At 47.2% G+C, this 25,286-nt stretch overlaps 1 protein-coding gene across 1 annotated transcript in view; it reads right to left on the bottom strand.

Annotated features, from left to right (window-relative positions):
* Nucleotides 1-25,286, bottom strand: part of terb1 (telomere repeat binding bouquet formation protein 1) — a 221,014-nt gene that overhangs the window by 24,532 nt on the left and 171,196 nt on the right. The window contains exon 20 of the mRNA XM_072517804.1: nt 21,380-21,475. Coding sequence (XP_072373905.1) covers nt 21,380-21,475 — 96 coding nt within the window. The remainder of the gene's footprint in view (nt 1-21,379; nt 21,476-25,286) is intronic.

Raw genomic sequence — 25,286 nt, 5'->3', positions numbered from 1 at the left:
AAATTTCCTGCCTCCAGGTCCGGAATACGCCCCAGCATCCGTCTCATGAACCCCGCATCGTCCCAATTTGGGGCATACACATTAACCAACACGACCTCCATTCCCTCCAGCCTACCACTCACCATTACATATCTTCCTCCACTATCTGCTACGATGTTCTTTGCTTCAAATGCTACCCGTTTCCCCACCAAAATGGCCACCTCTCTGTTCTTTGCGTCCAGTCCTGAGTGGAACACCTGTCCCACCCATCCTTTCCTTAGCCTAACTTGGTCCGCCACCTTTAGGTGTGTCTCTTGGAGCATAACCACGTCTGCCCTTAGTCCTTTCAAATGCGCGAGCGCTCGGGCCCTTTTTATCGGTCCATTCAGGCCTCTCACGTACCACGTGATCAGCCTCGCTGGGGGGCTACCTGCCCCCCTCCCGTGTCGACTAGCCATTACCTTCTCTAGGCCAGTCCCATATCCCGCCTCCGCGCTCCCGCTCGCTCCCCCAGCGTCGCATTCCGCCCCCGACCACCCACTCTTTAGCCATTTCCTTTTGGATTTCCGCAGCAGCAACCCAGTTGTTGTCCCCCCCCCCCCCCCCCCCCCCCCCGGCTAGATCCCTATCTAGCTTGATTGCTCCCCCCATATCACTTCCGTAAGTCAGCTGACTTCAACTGACCCCGGCTACTCCTGCTCCATCCTCGACCCCCCCGGTGTGAGGGAACTCCCATCCGCCTTGCACCTGTTTTCCCGCCTTATTCTTCCTGGCGCGGGAACATCCTTTTACCTGACCCGCCTCTTATGGCGCAGCTCCCTTTCCCCTCCCCCTCTCCTTCCCCATTCTCCGACTATGTCCCGCCTTTCCCCCCTCACTGGCGCCCACATTTCCCCAGTGTCCCCCCCCTTCCCTGTTTACTTCTCGATTAACTTTCACCATCACATTAACAAAAACAATAACAATAACAACAATAACAGTTCCCTGCAGCATCAGTCCCTCAGTTCCGGTCCAGTTTCTCTTCATTGATGAAGGACCATGCTTCCTCCGCCGTCTCGAAATAATAGTGTCTCTCCTGATGCGTGACCCATAGTCTTGCCGGCTGCAGCATCCCAAACTTCACCTTCCTTTTGTGCAAAACCTCTTTGGCTCGGTTGAAGCTCGCCCTCCTTCTCGCCACCTTCGCACTCCAATCCTGGTAGATCCTTACCACAGCATTCTCCCATCTGCTACTCCGCACCTTTTTAGCCCATCTCAGGACCTCTTCTCTGTCCTTAAGGCGGTAGAATCGCACGATTATCGCCCTTGGTGGTTCTCCCGCTTTTGGTCTTCTCGCCGGGATCCGATTTGCCCACTCCACCTCCATGGGGCCCGCAGGGGCCTCAGCACCCATCAGTGAGCTCAGCATCTTACTTCCGTACGCTCCACAGTCCACTCCTTCCACACCCTCCGGGAGGCCTAGTATCCTAAGGTTCTTCCTTCGCGCTCCATTTTCAAGGGCCTCAATCCTGTCAGCACACTTTTTATGAAGTGCCTCGTGCGTCTGAGTCTTAACCGCCAGGCCCAGGACCTCGTCCTCAATACCTGACACCTTCTGCTCCACCACGCGAAGCTCAGTCTCCTGGGTCTTTAAAGTCTCCTTAAGCCCCTCAATTGCCTGTAACATTGGGGTCATTACCTCCTTCTTCAGCAGATCCACGCACCGTCTCACAACCTCGTCCTGCTCAGGCCCCCATGTCGCCTGCGATTTCTCCGCCGCCATTTTGTTCTCCACTCCCTCTGACCTTGTGGTTGAAGATTCTTCGGGCTGCAGCCGCCGCCGCCGGTTTTTCCCTCCGTCTTTCGGGGGGGACTCCCTTCCCACGCACCTCGCACCGGGTTTTTCGGCCGGCAAAGTCCCCGTTGGGGCTCTTAAAAGAGCCCGAAGTTCCGTCGGAGCTCATCCCCGCCGCAATCGGAAGTCCCCCCACCCAACCTTTACTTGACGGACGACCCAAGGACGGTACAGTTAGTCAGATTAGAGCAGCTAGATGGACACTTATTTTGCAGGGACGGGACATCACTGTTAAACATACCAAGACCCACACTTTCTTAGCCGATAACCTACAGTACCCAGGCAACCGCCATGAATGTGAAATCATCTCACCGCACAACACAGGCCGCTTTATTGCGAAAACAGCCCCCAGAAAGATAGGTAGTTCACCCCAGAGCCCCCAGCACACAGACATGTGCGAACCTTTAAGGATATATGTGGATGGTTCTTCCACAGTATTAGAAGGGAAGCGCATTACAGGATGCGGCATATATGTCGAAGACGCGCAGGGACGCGCCCTAGAAGAAATCTCACTAAAACTACCAGGACACTTAGGTGCACAGGCGGCAGAACTAGCAGCCGTTGCGTACATTGTGGATCACCCAGATTCTTTCCCCAGCCCAGCAGACATATACTCGGACAGCCTCTATGTCTGCAACAGCCTTACAGAATTCCTATCCCTGTGGAAAGCAAGAGGCTTTGTTTCCGCAGACGGAAAACCCATCCCTTCAGCCCCATTGCTCCGCCACATTTTAGAAAAAGCACAGAACAGGACATTCGGAATCGTTAAAGTTCGCAGTCACCACCGTTCCTCCTCCCCCCCCCCCCCCCCCCCCGGAAATGTAAAAGCCGACGCACTGGCTAAAGCAGGTTCCAGGCATGGATATGTTTGGACACCCCCCGAAAGCGCACCAGTGAATGCAGTTCAGGTCTCGCAGACTAATATCGAGGATTTAGTGCGGGCCCAGAAGCAGGGTAACAATCTCAGGGAGATTTTAAAAGGAAAATTTCCAGCACCCTATGATAAATTTAAAAATGCACTGACCACACATGACGGTGTGATGTTAAAAGCCACCCTTTATGTGGTTCCTGGACAGGACAGGAATCAACTTCTTTGTTTGTTCCATGACAATCATGGGCATCAGGGAATTGATCCCACTACAGCCCACCTCAGGCAGCTCTGTTGGTGGCCAAGTTTAAAAGAAGACGTAACGCACTACGTTGAGAATTGCCTTATCTGTGCCCAGAACAATCCGGACAGATACGCAAAGAAGGCTCAGCTTAGTCACACCCGCCCCGTTAACGGCCCCTGGACAACCTCCAGATCGATTTTATAGGACCATTGCCCCCTTGCAGGAATGGTTACAAATACGTATTAGTCGTCATCAACACTTTTACGAAATGGGTAGAGGCATTCCCATCCAGAACGAATACGGCAAAGACCACAGCAAAGATCTTAACCCACCACATCTTTACGAGATGGGGACTTCCCCGCAGCATTGAATCCGACCAAGGTTCCCATTTTACGGGACGTGTCATGAAGAATGTCCTCACGATATTTGGCATTACCCAAAAATTCCACATCGCATATCACCCCCAGTCAAGTGGTATCGTGGAGCGCATGAATCGGACCCTAAAATCAACCCTCAGAAAAATGGTCCAACAAAACACCACCACTTGGGATTCAGTCTTCCCTTTTGCGCTGATGTTTTAGAGAAATACTGTCTCAACATCCACAGGTTACACCCCACACACTCTCATGACCGGACGCCGCATGAAAGGCACAGAATTTTTATTAGGATTGGACTTGACCAGTCCCGAAGTGACGGCCCTCACACACGAGAACACAGTAAAACAACTAGTTGAGAATGTGAAAACGGTTCAGCTAGCAGCTGCAGTAAGATTAGGCACACGGAAGAAACAGAGCAAGGCCTGTTTCGACAAGACAGTGCTTGCGACTGAGTTTGAGGTAGGACAGCAGGCCATGCTCTCCATCTATAACCCTAGCACATTCCTGTCACCTAAATATTTGGGTCCGTACTCCATTGCGGACAAAGTAAGCCCCTCCGTATATAAAATTAAGTACCCCAACGGAAAGACTGCGTGGTTCCATATTAACCAGCTTAAGGCATATGGCCCACAGTCCAACCACGCACATCACGTCATGCTCGACGCAGCAGACCACACCCCGCCCACAGCCAACGTATCCCTACCCTCCCCCAACACGCCCACCAAAGCCATGGACTCGCCCTCGACTCCACCCCCGACCACGAGACTCCGCCCCAGAACGCCCACAGACAGCAGCAGCAGCGACAGCGACTCAGACAATAGCCACTGCACGCCTCCCTACTATCCCCAGGCAACAGGACCCACACCCAGCGAATCTGACCACGATTCGAGTGATCCCTTCCTCATCACTTTCCTCAACAAACCCCAGCAAAGACCACCGCCCTACGATGACGATTCCGTCCCCACAGAACAAGACACCACCTTTTGGCACCGCGATAATTCATTCAGGCTCGTCCGGAATGACGAGATGGACCCCAAATCGCACCATGCAGCCCTATTAGCCCTTATACATTCGAGACTATAGCATCCAGGAGAAGAGTACGACTTTGAGTCTGACTCCCAAAGTGAGAACCCCTTTGCGACCCTGTTCGCAACTGATAACTGAGGTGTCCAGATGATGTTTTAAAAAGGAACCGCTTGGGAGTAAACGGTGTCCTTTCTGATGGAACCTGCAGCATGTTGTTTAATGTTGTTTGTTACTGTTAGTGTTAAATGTTGTTTGTAAGATCGGAATTTTTTTTCCCACGATCCCACGCCTTATTTTTCGGCCGAAACCTATGAGAACTTGCCAGCATGCTCATCGGCAGAAACTGCTGAGAGCTTGCCAGACCCCTGTTCATAACTGCTCTTCTGGTTCGAAGGTAGAACCTTGACGGCAACCCCCCACGATGACTACATTTCTTGCCCGTTCGTGTCGGTTGCTCAGGCAGTGGAGAAACGGCATTGGTCTCCGCCCTGCCTGAGGACCCCCCTCTGGTCAGCTACGCTCGGGTAGAGCACACACGGCATTGGTCGCCGTCCTACCCGGGGATTCCATCCAAACCTTACCCGTCGCGGCCCATACGCATCTCATTTCGGCACTTTTGGTTCAAAAAGTTTTGTTTGTTTTCAGGCGACCCGTAGGTTGCCATCCCTATGCTATTTACATCCTCAAACATTTGGATGGTAAATCGCACAGCCTGCGAGACGGCTCGCACTGTTTCAGTATTTTTAAGTGTGTCTTGTCCTGAATATTCGGTTTAAAAAAAAAGAGGGAGTCACACATGGTGACAAATTGTGAAGGGAGAATTTGCACTGAAGGACAGACATACTAACGCACGAGATATTAACCAAGATAGTAACAGAAACTATGCTTGATCCCACAGAACCCCAGAAGCTCCAGGAAAAGAGACGAAACAGAAAGGAAGAGAAAAGAAAGAAGAAGACAACAATGAAGAGGGCATACGTGTTTTTCGTCATAATGTGTACCCGGTTGCGCGCGAACGCGAACCTCCTGACCCCAACCCCCTCGGCCGTTAATGATTCACTTCCCCATAGCACCCAGAGCCCAGTAACAGGCAACACCACACCATCATGGTGTGATAAGCTCATAACATGGTACTCCCTTTCGTACGTAGTCGAATCCCTATTAGTGTTGGCGATACTCTGCAGCATCGTGCAGACTATCCGCATGAGGAAATGGAGAAGGAGAGCCTACCGCGCTCGAACCCCGGTATACAGAATAAGATTCCCCCATGTTCAGAGGTACCGTTTAAAAAAAATTTTGTAATTGCATGTCCCTGTTTTGACAAAGCGCCACTGAGAAATTGTTAGTTGGAATTTTTCTTGCATAGTTATGGTCAGTGTAGAGGCCATAGAAGAGTGCTCGCCGGGGCAGGGAATGAAGACAACGCAGTTATGTGATCCTTCACGCTTCGCGTTAGGGATCACAAGGAGGGGGTTTAGCCACCTGGGTTGGCCACTTCCCGACTTAAAATGGAGAACCGCAAAGGCTGAAGGGTAATTCAGCCAACACAGGCAAAGACTAGCAAATACAGAAATCATGTATATTGAAACCTGCAAAACAACCAGACAGCACTGAAACCAGCAGCCATCTGCATAGTAATGAGCGATTCCAAGGCACAATGGCAACAGTTAAGGTGAATAAAGCCAAGCCAGACTCCTCGGCGCCAGCTGGAACCAAGACAAAGGAAGGCCAACGGACATTTAGGGACCGCCCAACGATCAGGGAACAATTCCAGTGTTGGAGAAATCGATCCAAATGATCGGAATGCAGTCCAATCACTTGGAACTAGGTACGGGGTCCGCCCAGAAGGGAGGGAAGCCCCTGGGGACTATAAAGTAAAGCCCCCAAGTTCAAATCATTCTTCTTTGGCAGGGTTACTCAGCAGCTCGAACCAACCCTTGACAGTGACCTGCCTCGCTGCCGCCAACCAAGTAAGTCTCAAGTCAACGCTCAATACGAGATAGGCGCTCCTAGCTACCAGTCCATACCAGCTTTGAATCCTGCAGACTCAGGACCTGAACGAAAGGCCATTTGTTCAACTGACCTGGTGGGCCAGTCCGAAGCTAAGTATAGGCCTTTTAGTGATAGGAATAGTCTAGAAAGTGAGTTTATGCATGAGTAGTGATTTACTGTGTATAATAAATGTGTTTTGATTTGAATCTTACTAATTGGTGTGTTGAGTTATTGATCATAACTTGAACTTGAACCTCGTGGCGGTATCATAAAGATACCTGGCGACTCTAGAGCAAAGGTTAAATAAACAGAGCAAATTACGATTTAAGAGCCAACCAAAAGTTAGCCACAAACAAGACCCCTCATGACCGCCTATTGGTTTTCCCTAGGAGATCCACCTCAGGGGCCTCGCTTCCGTCCTGGCTGAAGACACCGGGTCCAGTCCTACTCAGAAAACACGTCAGGAGCCATAAATCCGATCCTCTGGTAGAGAGGGACAAGCTCCTACACTCCAACTCCCAGTACGCTTATTTTGAACATCCCGATGGCCGACAGGATACGGTCTCCCACGCCGGTTCCACCACCACCACCACCCCACCATATCCCACCCAACCTACCATGACCAGCGCCCCCGCCCCTATATGGCTCCTGCTCTCCCTCCCGCCCGCCATCCCCCCTTCACCGATCCACAGAAATGAAGCTCCAGAAGAGACGCTCCCTGAGTCCACGTCTGCACCCGCACCGGCGCCCTCACTACCGATGCCAGCACGGACGAGCTCGACACCCGGGCCAGCAACAACGCCAGAGCTTCAGCGATCACAGTGCACAATCTGTGCCCTGGACCGGCTGAACTTATGAACCCGTCACCCCCGCCGGACTTCATTTTTTTAACAGGGGGTGAATGTGGTGCATGTATTATGCCAATAATCCGCCATTGTATTTGTATCTGTGCTGTTGCCCTTGTGGGCTCCTCCTATGGGCCATTGTATGGCATTATCCATAGTGGAACATATTGGGGCCTGTATGGGTTCCGCCCTTGGCTCCTCCCCTTGAAGGGAGGTATAAAGAACAGCTGACCTGTAGGCGGTTCTCAGTATTGGATGAGTCGCAGGCAGGCACTGTTCGAAGTTGATTAAAGCCAGTTTACTTCTACTCTCGTCTCGAGTGAATTGATGGTCGCATCAAGCAACAGTGCTAACCACTGACTACCGTGCCGCCCCACTAATACTGCAAGTAGTCATTTATTTGCTTACAAGTAGAAGACGTATTTACCACACAACCTTCTCTCCATCCTCCAAAAATTACAAAATATCTAAACTGCAGCCAACTGGATTCTGTCCCACGCTAAGTGCTGCATGCACAAAACCCTATCCTCACGAGCTCACACTGCTTCCAGGATCTCTCTCTCCCCTCATCCCCCAAGCCAGGTAATCAATTTGAATTTCTCATTTTGAAATCCTTCCATGTTCTGGTATCAGCTACCTACTTCACCATGCCAACCCCACCCCCTTTAACCCTCTAATCTTCTGAGTGTTCCCTAACCTGCCCCTCCCCCTCTACTCCTTTTAAAAGCCTTTTCAAAATGCATGACAAGAAACAACTTTTGGAAACCCTCCCCTGCTCTTCTTAGTCTCTCCCACTTGTGAAGTTGTGTATGTTTTGAAGGTGTCATGCAATTTATTTCAGCAGTTACCGTCTCTGCAGAGGAAGCAAACAGCCATTTAAAAACAAGATCAAAAGCTGCAGTCCTGTAGCAGCAACATTTTCAACTATAAAAGGATAAAAGCCCCAGCGGTCCATTAGTGTCATTTAGGGTTTGTATTTTTGCTTGAAACATTTCATTTCCTTCAGCCAGCCAGCTGAGACGGGATGACCACCTGCTCCCCTGCCATTTCACAGCAATTCTCCAGGGTTCCATTTTACACTACACGTTCTTCTGCTACTAAAATGGTCCTCTGTATAGTTACACTAAGCTTATATTGTCTGGTAAACAAACACGGAGAAATTTGACATTTTTGCAGATGTTTCCTTTGACTCTTGCTATTGTAGGACATTTTATATGGTACATTTAGAGATGGCCTGCAGTGTGACAATTCAAGGGAATTGCTTCTAAGATTCACTCAGGAAATAGCCTCACCCTAACAGACTACCCTCATTGTTGCTCCTTTCCCTTCCCCCCGCAGTTCAGTCAATGAAATTTAACACGATGCAGGCAAAATGGACATGAGCAATCAGAACAACAACTGGCATGGACGGTGCAGTGGTTAGCACTGCTGCCTCACGGCGCTGAGGACCCGTGTTCGATCCCGGCCCCGGGTCACTGTCTGTGTGGAGTTTGCACATTCCCGCCTATGTCTATGTGGGTCTCACCCCCACAACCCAAAGATGTGCAGGGTAGGTGGATTGGCCACGATAAACTGCCCCTTAATTGAAAAAAAAAGAATTGGGTATTCTAAATTTTAAAAAAATAACACAACTGGTAATCTTAGGAATTTGTGCTCCGAGCATAGAGCTTTACCTGATAGAACATGCAGTGCAGAAGGAGGCCATTCGGGCCATCGAGTCTGCACTGATCCACTTAAGCCCTCACTTCCACCCCATCCCCGCAACCCCTCCCAACCCTTTTGGTCACTAAGGGCAATTTATAATGGCCAATCCACCTAACCTGCACGTCTTTGGGCAGTGGGAGGAAACAGGAGCACCCGGAGGAAACCCACGCAGACACGGGGAGAATGTGCAGACTCCGCACAGACAGTGACCCAGCGGGGAATCAAACCTGGGACCCTGGCGTTGTGAAGCCACAATGTTATCCACTTGTGCTACCGTGCTGCCCATGATGATGGGTTTACATATCAGGAATTCAAGTCCCCATCATCATCAGAGGTGCCCTCTGTGAATGAGGCAAGAAACTGAGACCCTGTCAGTACACTAGTTACACTTAAAAGATCCTATGTCACCATTTCAAAGAAGACCATAAGAAGTAGGAACAGGAGGAAGCCATTCTGCCCTTCTGAAGGAGGAAAAACATCCATGGCTAGGCAAGGAAGTTAAACATAACAAAAAGACAAAAATTAAGGTATATCAGAGCGCAAAAGCCAATGGCAGGCTGGAAGACTGGGAAGTTTTTAAAGATCAACAAAGAGTTGCTAAAAAAGTAATAAAAAGATAATAAAATAAATTACGAAAGACAACTTGTGCAAAATATAAAAAAGGATAGCAAAAGATTTTATAAGCATATAAAAGCGAAGAGGGTTGCGAAAGTGAATGTTGGTCACTTGGAGGATGAGACGGGGTACTTAATTCAAGCCGGTCTGGGGACTCGCAATATTTGGGGTGGCAGAGGAGCCGGGAGTGCAAGAGGCGAAAGAGGCCGGAATTCTGGCCTTTGCATCCCTGGTAGCCCGGCGAAGGATTCTTCTTCAGTGGAAGGATGCGAGGCCCCCAAGCGTGGAATCCTGGATCAACGATATGGCGGGGTTTATTAAAGTTGGCGAAGGTGAAATTCGCCTTGAGAGGGTCGGTACAAGGGTTCTTTAGGCGGCGGCAACCGTTCTTAGACTTCCTGGCAGAACGATAGACATTGGTCAATGGCAGCAGCAACTCAGGGGGGGGGGGGGGTCACTTTATTTATTTTTGTTATTTACACTGGAGGGTCTGAGGGGGTGTATATACTTGTTGTATTAAGTCGGTTGTTAATGTTAATTTATTATTTATGTACAGGGGGGGAGGGGGGTATGGAGGGTTGTTTTTCTGGACTGTGTTTTGTACTTAGCCCGGTTGGGTTTCGTTTTCATTTTGTTATTGATATTTTATGAAAACCTTTAATAAAAATTATTTTTAAATAAAAAGAGACTGGGTACTTAATAGCAGGGAACACAGAAATTCCTCAGATTTCTTGGTGGAGGACACTAGTACCATCTCAATAGTAACAGGTAATACCAAGTTAACATTAGATGCGATTCCACACTTGATAATTAAACCTGATTTGTGCTAAGAATTACACTGGCAATCAATTTAAGATTATTAGTCGGGCTCACAGTGTGGCTCATTTACACATGCTTGAAGCTATGTAAATTCACACATAGCGCCAAATCCGTTGAAAACAGAATGAACATGCCCACGCATTGAACTTTTTTCAACAAAACAAAGGTTAGGGGGTTTGCACATCCTCCCCGTGTGTGCGTGGGTTTCCTCCGGGTGCTCCGGTTTCCTCCCACAGTCCAAAGATGTGCAGGTTAGGTGGATTGGCCGTGCTAAATTGTCCCTTAATGTCCAAAAGGTTAGGTGTGGCTACTGGGTTGCGGGGTTGGGGTGGGGGTATGGTTATAGGTAGGTGCTCTTTCCAGGGGCCGGTGCAGACTCGATGGGCCAAATGGCCTCCTTCTGCACTGTAAATTCTATGTTTCTATGAAAGTAATTCCCTGGTTCCGTCCACATGGCAATGCCTTGACCAATCTGAGATGAATTTAAATGAAAACTTGTCAGTCAACTGCTCCTTGGCATATTCTCCATGGCAACAACCTCCATCAATCAGAGTTCAGTTGCCATTCAATCAGCACCCTCTTCTCATGCAGTATGCATTGTTTTTCCCTTGAGATTTGGTATTATTGCGAATCTATTTTGGTGAGTGCAAGAGGAGAACTTTTGACAGCATGTCTCTTCTGCTATGATCCCAGTTGATGTTATAACTGGACGGGAAGGAGGCCAGCAGATGGTGCAGTGGTTAGCACTGGGACTACGGCACTGAGGACCCGGGTTCGAATCCCGGCCCTGGGTCATTGTCCATGTAGAGTTTACACATTCTCTCTGTGTCTGCATGGGTTTCACTCCCACAGCCCAAAGATGTGCAGGTTAGGTGGATTGGCCATGCTAAATTGACCCTTATTTGAAAATAAATAAATAATTGGGTACTCTAAATTTATTTTTAAAAAAGTAACTGGACATGAAGATCCCAGAATGAAACCTTGGCTCAAAGGAACGTAACCTTTATACTTCTTTTATAAAATGTGGAGGAACAGAGTCACAAGACCGTTAATTTGTTTTAACAACAGGAAAAATATTTATTAAACATAAAAAAAATTGGATTATAACACAACATTCCTTTACTCCCCTTTAATTTAACAATTACACACAGGTTTGAGGATTAATACGGATTACAAAGTACATCTTAAACTATAATAGTCTCATTAACACACAAAGTCCCTTTTAAGAACTCAAGATAACTGGTCAAATACAAACACTCTGCTCTGAACCCAAGCTAGTGTCTGTGCATTTCTCCTCAGAATACCCCCCCCCCCCAAGATGATTATCACATGCGAGTTTCCAAACTTCACTCCCAAAAAGACGCTTTAAAATCTTCTCCCATAATAATGCTTTCCCTTAGTGGTTTGCATTCCAACATCCAGTCCAGGTTTTACAAATGACACTTTTAGACAAAGCTTCTGCTCCACTTTTAATAATGAATCCAGTCCTGGATTTCACACCAACCCCTTTAGGATTTCTTTCTCTTGATTGTTGTGTAAACTGCTCACAATTGCTTTAACTCTCGATTCCCAGGCTGTATTAAAAAGTCTCAGACATTTGATTTACCTTTGAAAGCTGCTGTTCCACTTTAAATCTGGTAACTGCAATTGTCTCTTTAACTCAGAACACTTTATTTACTCTTCATTGAATTCTTCTGAACAATACCTTGGTTTCTGTTCACTTAACCCCAGACGCCTGGGACACATCTTTATTTTAGAATCATAGAATTGCTACAGTGTAGAAGGAGGCCATGCTGCCCATCGAGTCTGCACCGACCCTCTGAAGAGTACCTTAATCAAGTCCCCTCTCCCAGCCTATCCTGTAGCCACGCAACCCGGCCTAGCCTGCACATCGCAGGACACTAAGGGACAATTTAGCATGCCAATCTACCTAACCTGCACATCACTGGACTGTGGGAGGAAACTGGTGCACCTGGAGGAAACCCACGAGACACGGGGAGAAAGTGCAAACTCCACAGAGACAGTCGTCCAAGGCCGAAATTGAACCCGGATCCCTGGCACTGTGAGGCAGCAGTGCTAACAAATGTGCCACCATGCCTTAGCTAGCTGGACTTTAGGTTTCCGGCATTTATTTTCTTAACTATTACTCCATAATTTGGCTTTTCTTCTAACAAGGCTGAGAAAGATGTTCCCTCTTCAGCCTTCTAAAACTAACTGCTTCTCGCAGAGCTGTGAGAGCAGCCTTCTCTCTCACTACCTATCTCCAACTGCAATCAAATTAACTAGAAGTTAAATGCTTCTCTACCTTACAAGGCCCCAGTTGCTTAGCAACCATTGCTGGTTTATTCCTTCTTTAGCATTCTCGAAGCACAATAGAAATGCAGTTGGAACCTAACTACCCCCCGTACATACAAAAACCGTTGTCCAGAACAAATCTATCTATTGCTTTTACCCTTCCAGGCACAGAAACAAATCTTATTTCTAATGTTTACCAATACAAATATAAATCCCTTAAAACTACCTTTGTTTTCCAACACTTCTAGCAGCAATTTTTATATTTTATATATTGTGGCTACAAGAGCAAGTTAGAGGCTGGGAATTCTGTGGAGTGTAATTCACCTCCTGTGTTCCAAAAGCCTGTCCACCATCTGAAGGCTCAAGTCAAGAGTGTGATGGAATAGTTTCCGCTTGCCTCGATGATTGCACCTCCAAAAACACTCAAGAAGCTCGACAGCGTCTAGGGCTAAGCAGCCTGCTTGATTGGCACACAATCCACTGCCTTAAACATCCACTGCCTCCATCAACTGTGCATAGTAGTCGCAGAGTGTACCACCTATAAGATGCACTGCAGCAATCACTAAGGTTCCTTCGGTAGAACCTCATAAACTTGTAACCTCTACCGCCTAGGACAAGACCAGTAAATGCATAGGAACAGCTTCACCTGCAAGTTCCCCTCCAATTACACACCATCCTGACTTGGAACTATATCGTCATTCCTTCACTGTCCATGGGTCAAAATCCTGTAATCTCCTTCTGAACAGCAGCGTGGTGGTTCCTACAACACATGGACTGCAGTGGTTCAAGAAGGCAGCTCACCACCACCTTCTCAAGGGGTGGCAGCGGCTTAGTGGTATTATCACTGTACTAGTAATCCAGTGACACAGGGCAGGATCTGGGAAGCCAGATTCAAACCCCACCACAGCTAATGGTGAATTTTGAGTTTAAAAAAAATCTGGAATTAAAGACCATACATCAATTGTGATTAAAAACCCATCTGGTTCACTAATGTCCTTTCAGGAAATTTGCTATCCTTACCTGATCTGGCTTACATGTGACTCCAGACCCACAGCAATGTGGTTGACTCTCAAATGCCCTCTGGAGTGGAGCACATTTAGGGATGAGCAACAAATGCATGTTTAGCCAGCAATGCCCACATCCTGTTAACAGATTTTAAAACACAATGGGTGGGATTCTCTGTTCTGCCATCCCCCCCTGCCGGCAGCAGGATTCTCCCTCCCGCCAACCGGCCAATCCCACCTATTGAGGGCAGCCCCATGCTGGTGTAACGGAGAATCCCGAGAGCGGAGAATCCAACCCATGGTTATTAGAGTAGGAGGGTCAGGGAGGGGTCAGCCTTGCCCTTCTGTGAGTTGCCGTAGGCCCAGGTAAGCGTTCAATACTCAGGGTTACAGGCCAATTGCAGAACTAGCCAATTTGCAGTGGTGATGGCAGAAGAGCCAAAATCTTGAGGAACAACGCTTGCTTCTTTCAGGAAGAGGACTTGTGCTTTCTTTAAGCAAACATGAGGAAGGCAACAGGAAACCATCACATGCATTCTTTTCCCAAGTCATATTGCTCATTGAAGTTAAAAATATGAGGCTCTTATGAACAACTTAAAAGGAAAGTGCAGGACCCCAAGACATAGAGAAATGAGCAGAGGACCTGCCTTTGAGCAGATCACCTCTCCACTTAAATATGTTGTCCAATTTCCGTTGTAATTTCTTTTTTGACAAATGTTTTTATTGATTTTCATATATTTTAATGGTACATATCCGGACAATCACTGAAGGTAAATGCTTTCGTATTTACAGAGCTCCCTTGGAGAGACACATAAAACAGAAAGAGAAAATATACATATTCACCCAACGAACCTTATGACCTTTAACATGTCTCCCTCCGCTCCCATGGCTGCAGACTCTACCTGGCCGTTCATCCCCCTCCATCGTGGTTGTGGACCTTATTTGGCCATCCATCCCTTCCCCCACCACCACCGTGCTGCGGACCTTATCTGCCCGTTTTACCCTGGTTAGACTCCCGAAGTTGGAACTGGCATGTATCACCTAGCATGCTGGTGTTGCTCCTGTTTCTCCCTTTTGTCCACAGGCCTGTCCTCCACGGCTATGCCGCCTGTATCCCGTGGTTCCCCCTGTGGGTTATTTGCTTCTCCCCACCATCGCTCCCTTTCCTCCCCTACCCCTGCCTTTCATTTGTGTTTTATGGCTCGCCTGTGGGTGGTGCTGCCGATCATGATCCAAGCAGGATTCTTTGGTGGCCGATTAGGGAGGCAAATGCTAGGGCATTGGCCCCCCTTCCCATGAAGAGTTCTGGTTTTTCTGAGACCCCGAACATCGCCTCGTTTGGCTCCACCCTCACCCCCACAACCTTAGACATTGTCTCAAAAAAGGTTGTCCAGAACCCAACTAGTCCTGGGTAGGCTTAGGCATGTGGATGTGGTTGGCTGGCCTCCCTAGCATGGTTCACATTTGTTCTCCACCTTTGGGTCCTGGTTAGGTGTGCTCTGTGTACCAGTCTTAGCTGCATTAGACTCAGTCTTGCGCATGTGCAGGTGGAGTTTGCCATGTTTAGTGTTTCGATCCAGCGGCAACCCCCTACCCCCCACACACACACGTACTTCTATGCCTAGTTCTTCTTCCCATTTTCTCTCACCTCATTGTCTGTACAGGACCACGCAGTTCCCTTTCCCCAAGTCGCCCGTGTTCAACAGTTCCTCTACCAGTGAGTGTCCCGGTGTCCGTGGGTACGTCGTGTTTCCTTTCCTACGGAGAATGTTTTTGATTTGTATGTACCTTAATTCATTCCCTTTGGGCAGCTGGAATCTCTCCATCAGTTCCTCCAAAGTCGCTAGTCTGTAGTCTGTGTGCATGTCGCTAACTGTGAGTGTCCCTTTGTCCTGTCTCCACCTTTTGATGGTGGCGTCCATTGTTGCTGGCATGAACCTGTGGTTGTTACAGAGAGGGGCCATGATGAACATTTCGGTCAGGCCGAAGTGTTGCCTTAATTAGTGTCATGTCCAGAGTGTGGCTACCACCACTGCGCTTCTTGAGTGTTTGGTTAGAGGGATGGGAGTGCTATCGTGACTAGGGCCTGGAGGGAAGTCCCTATATAGGAATTCTACTCCATCTTCACCTATTCTGTTCCCAGTTCCTTCACCCATCCCCTCACTCTTTCTGCTGGGGCCGCTGTAAGTAATAATTGGAAGGAAGAATGTAGTTTGGAACAAAATAAACAGAGTAAAGTAAACATATAAAATTATAGGTAAAGGAACATGAGGGAATAGTAGAGTGCTTGTAAAAGCTTGAAAAATAGCATGCACACACAAGGTCAAAAGTTTGATAAAATTTGAGAAAGAATAGCGGGCATAGGAAAAGATCGTTAAGAAAGTTGCCGTTTTAAAAATAGACAGGAAATAACTATCAATTATTTTAAGACACGTAACGGGTTTTTGGAATCTTTGAGAAAAAGAGGAGCCAGTAATTTTGGAGACATTGCAAATTCGAACAATCAGAATCTTGGGCAAGGTGTTAAACGGTTTAAAGCTAGCAGGCATGGCAGAGGAAGTTTACAAAAAATGCAAATGGCTGAAATAGACAAAGATAGACACAGCTTAACGGTTTTTTAGACTTTGAGCAGAATGCACCACGCGCTTTTGAAATGTATGGCAGTCTTGGGCATGGTGCGAAATTGCGGTTTTAAATATAACACATCTATTTTGTTAAACATGAGACAATGCTTTGTAATTGACAGGTGCTGGAGAGATGAATTAAAATGTATAAAATCTCGGAACGTCAGTGGCAAAAGTCAGAAAGGGCAGAGAGAGGGGGGAAGAGACAGGCTGAGCCATTCGGTACGAATTTATTCTTAGATTCGATTCGAATCAGTCCATGGGAATCGGAAGGCGCTGGAAGACCAAAGAATAAGAACAACCACAAACTATCAAGACGGAAGAAAAATCGTTAAATAAAGCTCCTTAAGTCTGATCAACTAAAAGAGACTTTTAAATACGAAGTAATTTGTTAAGGTTTTGTAAAAGCAAATAAAAATAAGTGTGATTTTAAATTTAAACCTGAAATAGTGGTTTATTTTAAATCTAAATCTGAAATAGTGGTTTATTAGAAATCTAAACCTGAAATAGTGGTTTACCCAGAAGACTCACCTATACATCCTCAACAGATCCAGAACCTTAAAGGACATTGAGTGGGAAGTGAGTTAGAATTCTTCCTTGTAGATTGGGGATCCTATTATAACTTGAAATATAGTTTGAAATAGATTAGTTCCCATCTGGTATCAACAAGGGAGTCTAAGGGATAGAAGACCTTAGAGTGGCCAACTAGTTAAAAAATTATAGGATATAGTAATTCAGAAAGGATTAATATCATTAGTCTTAATGACAGTTGACCATAAAAACAAACCGCCCAGTGGTAAAATCGTAGGTTTGGAAGGGCTTGATCTCCCATACTTCTTTTCCTTTGTAGGACTCTTTTCTGAATCCTTGGATTGCCATGGGAGCGGTATAGAGATGTCTCACCCAGGCGGTGAATCTCGATCCAAGCCCAAACTGCTCCAGTACCTCTATGAGGTATTTCCATTCGACTCTGTCAAAGACCTTTTCTGCGTCTGGGGAAATGATCACTTCTGGTGTTCTCTCCCCGGATGGGGTCATTATCATGTTCGGCAGGCGCTTGATGCTCGATGTTAGCTGTCTGCCCTTGACGAAGGTCTCTGCAACCACCTCTGGTACGCAGTTCTCCAGCCGTCTAGCCAGGATTTTTAATAGAATTTCTGCATCTACATTGAGCAGCGAGATGGTCCTTAAGACCCGCACTCAGTCGGGTCTTTGTCTTTCTTGGGTATCAGTCCTTTGTAATTTCTGATCACATCTCAAGACACCTCCAACTTCCTTACCTACAAAAACTACTTCGAAGTGCAGTCACTTTGGTACATTTCGGCAAACAAATATTATGTGGAGGATTTCCTCTGTGTTTTCTTTTACCTTCCATGATAGAAGGCAAAAGAAATATAACAGCACTATTGAAGCTTGGAAACTGGTATTCTGTGCCATGGAATGGACAATGGAAAAAGATGGGAGATAATTATGTCAGGGGGGTGAGAGCAATAACTTAAAAAATAGACGGGAATATGGGGCGTCATTCTCCGACCCCCCGCTGGGTCGGAGAATGGCCGTTGGCCGCCGTGAATCCCGCCCCCGTCGAAGTCTCCGGTACCGGAGATTGGGCGGGGGCGGGAATCGGGCCGCGCCGGTTGGCGGGACCCCCTCTCATTTCTCTGGCCCGGATGGGCCGAAGTCCCGCCCAGAAATTGCCTGTCCCGCCGGCGTAAATCAAAGCTGGTATTTACCGGCGGGACCAGGCGGCGTGGGCGGGTTCCGGGGTCCTGGGGGGGGTGGGGGGGGCGCGAGGCGATCTGACCCCGGAGGGTGCCCCCACGGTGGCCTGGCCCGCGATCAGGGCCCACCGTTCTGCGGGCGGGCCTGTGCCGTGGGGGCATTCTTTCCCTTCCGCCTCCGCCACGGCCTCCACCATGGCGGAGGCAGAAGAGACTCTCCCCACTGCGCATGCGCGGGAAACTGTCGGCAGCCGCTGAATCTCCCGCGCATGCGCCGCATTTCCGCGCCAGCTGGCGGGGCAACAAACGCCATTTCCTCCAGCTGGCGGGGCGGAAATCCCTCCGGCGCCGGCCTAGCCCCTCAATGTTGGGGCTCGGCCCCCAAAGATGCGGAGCATTCCGCACATTTGGGCCGGCGCGATGCCCGTCTGATTGGCGCCGTTTTTGGCGCCAGTCGGCGGACAGCGCGCCGTTGGAGGAGAATTTCGCCCATTATGTTCTGTAAGTATTGGCATCATTTCAGGTGTAGATCAAATGAATGCAGATCTAAAGTTGGTGCTAATTCAGCTGACGTGAATTGTAACTGCCAACAGGCCTCAATTCCATGGAGTAAGAAGGAATAAATTAACTTGGATGAAAAAAAAAGGGCTGCAGGCATGTTTGGAGTCACACCCCACAAAGTATCAAGGCCACCAGGAAAAGAATGGGAATAGAGATTAAAATGGCCAGCACCAACATCCATTTGCTTTTACCAGTGGTGATATTTGACCCCTCCATCCCAAGGCCAGTGGAAAAATCCACCTCACAAGGCAGTCCAATAACATAAATGAACCATCAGAGCAATAAGACAGAAGTTAGGTTAATAATGATGCCAAAACACAGCCAACAAGAATAAGGCTTTGGATGAAGAAAGCACTAACAAACAGATTCATTGCAGTCCATTTCACATCGCTCTAAATAATGCATTTGTCTCCAGAGAGCTGTCAATCTAATAAAGCCAGAGCATCTCAGCTCTAAATGATCATTAGTGCATAACCGGAGATGAGCAAAAGAGTTCTAACTGGCACAACTTCATAGGGACATAACAACAACTTGCACTTACAAAGTGCTTTTAATGTAGAAAAATGTCCCAAGGCACTTTATAGAGGTGTAATCAGATGAATGAAAATTGATGTTGAGATATGGAAGGTTATATTAGGAGGGATGACTGGCCAAATACGTTGCTTTCAAGGAGGTTTAGGGAGGGAATTCTAGAGCTGGGGACTAGTTAGCTGAAGCTAAGGCTACCTATGATGGTCGTGAGAGTTGCACTATGAAGGCGCTAGCCCATGAAGGGATTCAAACACAAAATTGAGAATTTAAAATGTCTGTACTGGAGGAATAGAAGTTAGTTAGTAAGTTAGTTAGATGGGTGAACAGAATTTGATACAGGATAGGATTTGAGTAGCAGAGTTTTGGTTGAGTTGAACGTTATAAAGGGTGGAAGATGCAAAGGCAATCACTGGATTAGTCTTTAAGTGACAAAAGGGTTTCAGCAGCAGAGCTGAGATAGACAGTGATGGAGGGGTACAGGTAGAGCGATCTTGTGATGGAGAGGGTACGCGGCTCGAAACTTAGCTTCAGGTCAAATAATAACAATGGTTGTGAACAGTTTGTTTAAACCTGTAGCATTTATCCAGGAGGGAGTTGTAATTATTAGCGAGGGTAAAGTATTTATAGGACGGGCCAAAAGCAATGGTTTTTGGTCGTCTTAATGTCTCACTGAAGATAACTGTGGTTTATTCGGAACTGGAAGTCAGTAAGAGAACTGATAAAACAGAGGCAGTGGAGGGAAGAAGAGAGGCCTGGGAAGTCTGAGTTATGTGCAAACAAGATACATGTAGAACAAAATGCCATGACTTTGGAAGATGCATGTAAATGAAGACCCAGGGGAGAGACCTGAGGAATTCCAGAGGTAATAGTGTAAGAGCAGAAAAAGAACCCATTGCTGTAGATGCTTTGATTATGATTGGATAGGTAAAGTAAAGTATGCACAGAGCACTCAGCTAGCCAATGCAGGAGAGTCGTCAGAAGATAATGGGCGGCTGAATTGTTAAAAACTGCAGAAATCACTAAGGATATCAAGAGAAAACGCACCATTGCCAGCCATGGGCATGTTATTTGTGACTTTAATTAGAGCCATTTCAATGCTGGGGCAGGGAGGAAACCCAATGAGAGAGATTCAAAAATGATGAGTGCGTATGGGGAAGCAACGTGTTCAATAGCTGTGGAGAGGAAAATGAACCTGGAGATGGGGGGTGGAATTTTCTGGTCCATCCACCGTGTATTTTCCAGGGGTGGAGGCAGCATACCATTGGCCGCTAGCGAGATCTTCCGCTGACTTCAAGGTGTTTTGAGTGCCCCACACCCTTTGCTGATGGGGAACGTGCTGCGGGGGGTGGGGGTGGTTAGTGTGGGGCTGCAGGGAACAGCAGCCAAGGAGGAAGAAATAATTTAAAATGTTAATAGGTGCCAAGCATGAAGTTGGTGAGCAGCCTGTTAGTAGAATTGGGTTCAGGGGTATAGGAGGCAATCTAAAGATGAATCTAGGGGGCAAGGGGAGAGAGAAAAGAAAGAATAATATGGATAAACAGTTAAGACAGGAGCTCTTCGCAGAAAATATTTGGATTCTTTTGAAGGGGAGGCTGAGATCAGGCAGAGACGGCTAATGTCAATCTCAGAGACAAAATAATTAATGGCCTCCTTATACATCTTGGGTGAGGATCGAGGTGGCAGCACAGGTTGGTAGTGGAGATAAAAGGCTGGAGGCTATCAAAAATAATAGCTGCAAAAGCTTCAGAAATTGCTAATGAAATTCTCTAGAGTCTTGATGCGCAGGAACTAATTTTCACCAGTCTCCACTGATCCTGATAACAGCTGTGCCGTATAAATTTCAGTCCCAGTAACCCTCAGTGAATTGCAGGTGTAAAAGCAGGACCTTCAAAGCTGTAGTGCCACAGGCCCTCGTTATCATAAAACAATCAGAAAATTCACTCCATGCTGTTCATGCTGAATGGTCCAAACTGTGCCATGTTGGTATTGGCTGCTCTGATGGCAATTGCCACTCAGCTCTCTGCAGTCTATTGATTACCTATAGTAAGTCACACGTTAATTAAAATTCCTACCTTTAATGATCATTAAAATTACAAAACAATCAATATGAGTACTACAGGAACAATTATAAACTTTTTCTCATATTTGCACATTTTGTATGTGGGAACGCACGTCAAAACTCAATCTGAGTGAAAAAGATTGCACCAGAAACGAGCATTCAGCAAGTCATTTAGAATAATATAATAAAATATTCTTAATCACAATTTAAGAAAAATATCCCACCAGCATAGCTTTACAGATTTGAATAATTGCCCTAATTTTTCTCGTTATTTACACAACCTTGTCCTTTGGCTGGTTCACGTGGTAATGTGTCGCCTCTTCGCTGTTTGGGGAAAGCACCAGACGCAGATTTCTTCTTTGGTGTCAAAAGACGTCCTGCAAGCAAGTTTTAAAAATGGCGATAATCCCGCAAGTTGGATAAGTATTGCAAAGAAATAGCAAGAAAGAGTTCCTTCGGCAGTTCAGTTCGTTAAAGCCCACCTTTTACGACTGATACTATTTTGAGGCTAATTCAGAACACAATTCAGAACACAGGTTAATAAAATTACGGTGGGACTGGAGTCACATTTCCAATTTTTAAACACCGAATATCAAATTCTCAAATTGCCGTGGTGGGATTTAAACTCGCATTCTCTACATTAGTTCAGCTCTGTGGATTGTTAGTTCCATAGCACAACCATTACACTACCATTCCTCTGAGAGACCTTTTCTGGAAATAGCTTGCAATTATAAATACCACTTATTGCACTTTCTCAGATATGTCCTGAAGTGTTTTATATGCAATGAATTTCTTGCAGTACAGTTACTTATTCAGAAAGATGTACCAGCCCTGTGACATACTGTAATGCCCCTTAGATAGCATTCAGGTGATGGGCCAGTAAATCTAATTGCATGATGGCGTTGGAAAGAAGGTTGGTCAAAGCATGTTTTTGAAACATTCTATCCTGGGATGTGTCACCGGCGAGGTTGTTGTCCATCCCTAACTGCCCTTAAACCGAGTGGCTTGTTCGCTCATTTCAGTGGGCAGAATTTTCCAGAATGAATGTTGTCCAGTGACCAACAGCAGCCCCTGTATCTATTTCCATGTCCAAGGGGTGGCCATTCACTTGGAGGGTTATCTTAATTGGCGCTACTTTTGGTACTGTCTTGCAATTTAGTTGCATGCAATCATCCTCATCAAGCTGGGCAACATTTAGAGTCCCGGCTCGGGGTAGTTGTGTCGCCCGATCAGGGTGAAGCGTTCACTGTCGATTCTGATGCCCTGGCCGCCACGGTTCCTGCGAGTGCAGCACCGTTATGAGTCTTTTTCCTGGACCTCAGGGGAGGTGGCTCTTCGAGCTGCAGTGCTTCTTGGCCAATGGGTCTGAACATGACGTTACTCAGGTGGCAACTGAGTCTCATTGATCCTGCTTTTGGGGGTCTTTATTCGCCTGAATGGGAGGCGGCCAGCACTATGTACATCATAGTCCATGGAGCCCTGGAGTTCCTGGACTCTACGGTTTCACAAGAGAGGGATAATTCTATTGTCCTTTTTCAATCCAAATACAGTTCCGCCAACAATTTCCGTAACGGCACACACTAGGCAATCTCGCTACATCTCCGGGAGGATGGGCCATAGTCACAATGCTCAGTCAGCTTGCGAAGGTGCTGGAACTCTGTGACCGATTCTCTTGGGGCCCGCCTGGCTATGTTGAACCCGTATCTCTGTACGATCACTGATGGTTTAGGTTTGTGATAGTTTGCGACAAGCTCTGCAAGTTCATCAAAGGTGTTAGAATCTAGGGTTGCCAGGCCGGTAAGGTTTTGATCACACTGAAAGTTGTTGCTCTGCAGGGCTATTATGTTTTCCGGTCGTCTCCGCCGATACCATTTATCTGGAAGAAATATTGCGTCCGTTCGGTATACTGCGCCCAATCGTCCACACCTGCGTCAAAGGCCTCTAGTCTTCCAAAAAGCGTCATTTTAAAATTCTTTCTAACCTTTCTCTTGTGCTGAGGGATTCAAGTGTGGTCCGGATATCCAGAAGCGGAGCTGTAGTTTTTCCTCGTCACCAGTATAAAAGATAAAAGGTGATTTAAACAGAGTGTGATGAACCGTTCATCACACAGAGGTTTATTTATACCCAAAAGAAAAGGCCACAAAGCGGCGTACAGTACATAGGGCCCAACTGGGACTAGCGATCACGCCGGTCCCAATTATGGCTGGCTTTTAAGGGTTAATTCTATGAGCCCCAGTTGATGGGTCTCCGCCTATCAGTAAGGGATATCATATTCCATGGGACGATGAATTGGGTCATCCCCATGGGTCTTGTGATGGTTATTACAGTCCCTAGTGGTGGAAGAGGGACCTCTAATCTGTCTCAGAGAGAAACACCTGCTGAGGGATTGTTATAACCCACAGGCAGCACGGTGGCACAGTGGTTAGCACTGCTGCTTCACGGCGCCATGGTCCCAGGTTCGATCCTGGCCCATGGGTCACTGTCCGTGTGGAGTTTGCACATTTTCCCCTTGTCTGCATGGGTCTCACCCCCACAACCCAAAGATGTGCAGGGTAGGTGGATTGGCCATTCTAAATTGCCCCTTAATTGGGAAAAAAAAATTGGATACTCTAAATTTATTTTTTAAAAGGTTATAACCCTTTAAGTATCTTATGGAGTGGGAACAATTAACTTCTCCGTGAACCTTGGAGATTCGGAACTTCCTCATTAAGGGGGTGGGGGACCTTGAAACAATGTATAGTTATATGATATATAAAGCCGGCCGGTTAGGAACTGGCAAGGCAGACCCAATTGGGATACCGTGTGATGTATATAATAGTTATTATAAATAAACTAAATTTCTTGGAACTACTCCTTTGTGGCCTTATAAAACGGGCAACAACGTTCAAACTGGATAGCTATCAACGCTGGTATTCCTTCGGGTAAGCTAGTTCCGAGTTCCTGTTGGATCAAGGTTGGAATTGTTTTCTTCATTATGCCTCTATTTGGATGGTAAGATGTCTTTGGCGTCAGCCTGGAATCAGTATGTGGAACGAATGCACTACTTTTTCATGGCAAACAATGTCACAGAGAATGATTGCCAGACAGTCACCTTAGTGACTGCCTGTGGCGCACAAATGTCCTTGTGTATCCAGCAGCACGCAACACACAAACCTTCGACCAACTAGTGGCTCTACTGGGGCAGCACTTTAACCTGGTTCCACCACTCCATCTGTTATTGTACAGCGGTATTGTTTATACCACGGAAATGGCCCCTGGTGAGTCAGTCCCTGAGAATCTGTCAAGGCTACGGAAGATTGCAGAGTTCTTTCCTGCATGAAATGCTGTGAGATTGCTTAGTTTGTGGCATTAACCAGGCAGCCACCCAGAAGAAACATTGACCGAACCTTCCCCGAATCTACAACAGGAAAGCGCAGAGCGACGGATACAGGAAATAGGAGGCATGGAAGGAAATGCTCTAGGGGTGGGGGTGGGGGCCTCTTCCCTGTGCGGGTCTCCTCCCCGACCACTACCCTACCCTAGACCGAGCGCTGTAAAGGCCCGACACATTGGCTGAAGGCTGAGCTATCCCAACAGGAGACTTCCCTAGACTCTGCCAAGGGCAACACGTGGAAGCAATTTACCAGCCTGTTCCAAGACCTGTTTGTAACCGGCAACCAATAGGGGGGCGGTTGCGGGAGCAAGAGAGGAAACTAGAACTGATACCGCCAATGGAACGAAAAAAAGGTGGGTGGGGGGGGGGGGGGGGGGAGGTGGATGAAGAGAGGGGAGGGAGTGGGAAGGAGGGTAGGAAAAGGGAAGGGGAGGAGGGAATAACAACCAGGACACAATGCAAACAAGGGGTACTGGAGGGAACAAATGGCAGCGATGTGTGGAGGAATAAACTTGCCAGAAGTACACCTTGGTGTGTTCTAATACCAGCAGGTGACACACAGCATAGGAATGGCACAGAGGGAGTGGCCAAGGTCAGGAGACCCCAAAACCTGTGCCCCTCCTGGGCTTTGCTCCCCTCCTGGGCTTTTATATAGGTATCATATTCCCTTACTGTACACACACACACATATGTATAAAATATATACACATTTTGTAAAGGTCTCTATGCTACTGTTTAATGTCCTCTGCAATGTCCTCTACAAAATGCAAACCAATAAAAATAATTTTTTAAAAATACACACAGGGGACTTTATG

This window comes from Scyliorhinus torazame, chromosome 10 (genome assembly GCF_047496885.1).
Source record: "Scyliorhinus torazame isolate Kashiwa2021f chromosome 10, sScyTor2.1, whole genome shotgun sequence".
Classification (NCBI taxonomy): Eukaryota; Metazoa; Chordata; class Chondrichthyes; order Carcharhiniformes; family Scyliorhinidae; genus Scyliorhinus; species Scyliorhinus torazame.
Note: the sequence above shows the minus strand (reverse complement) of the source record. Positions and strands in the feature narration are given on the sequence as shown.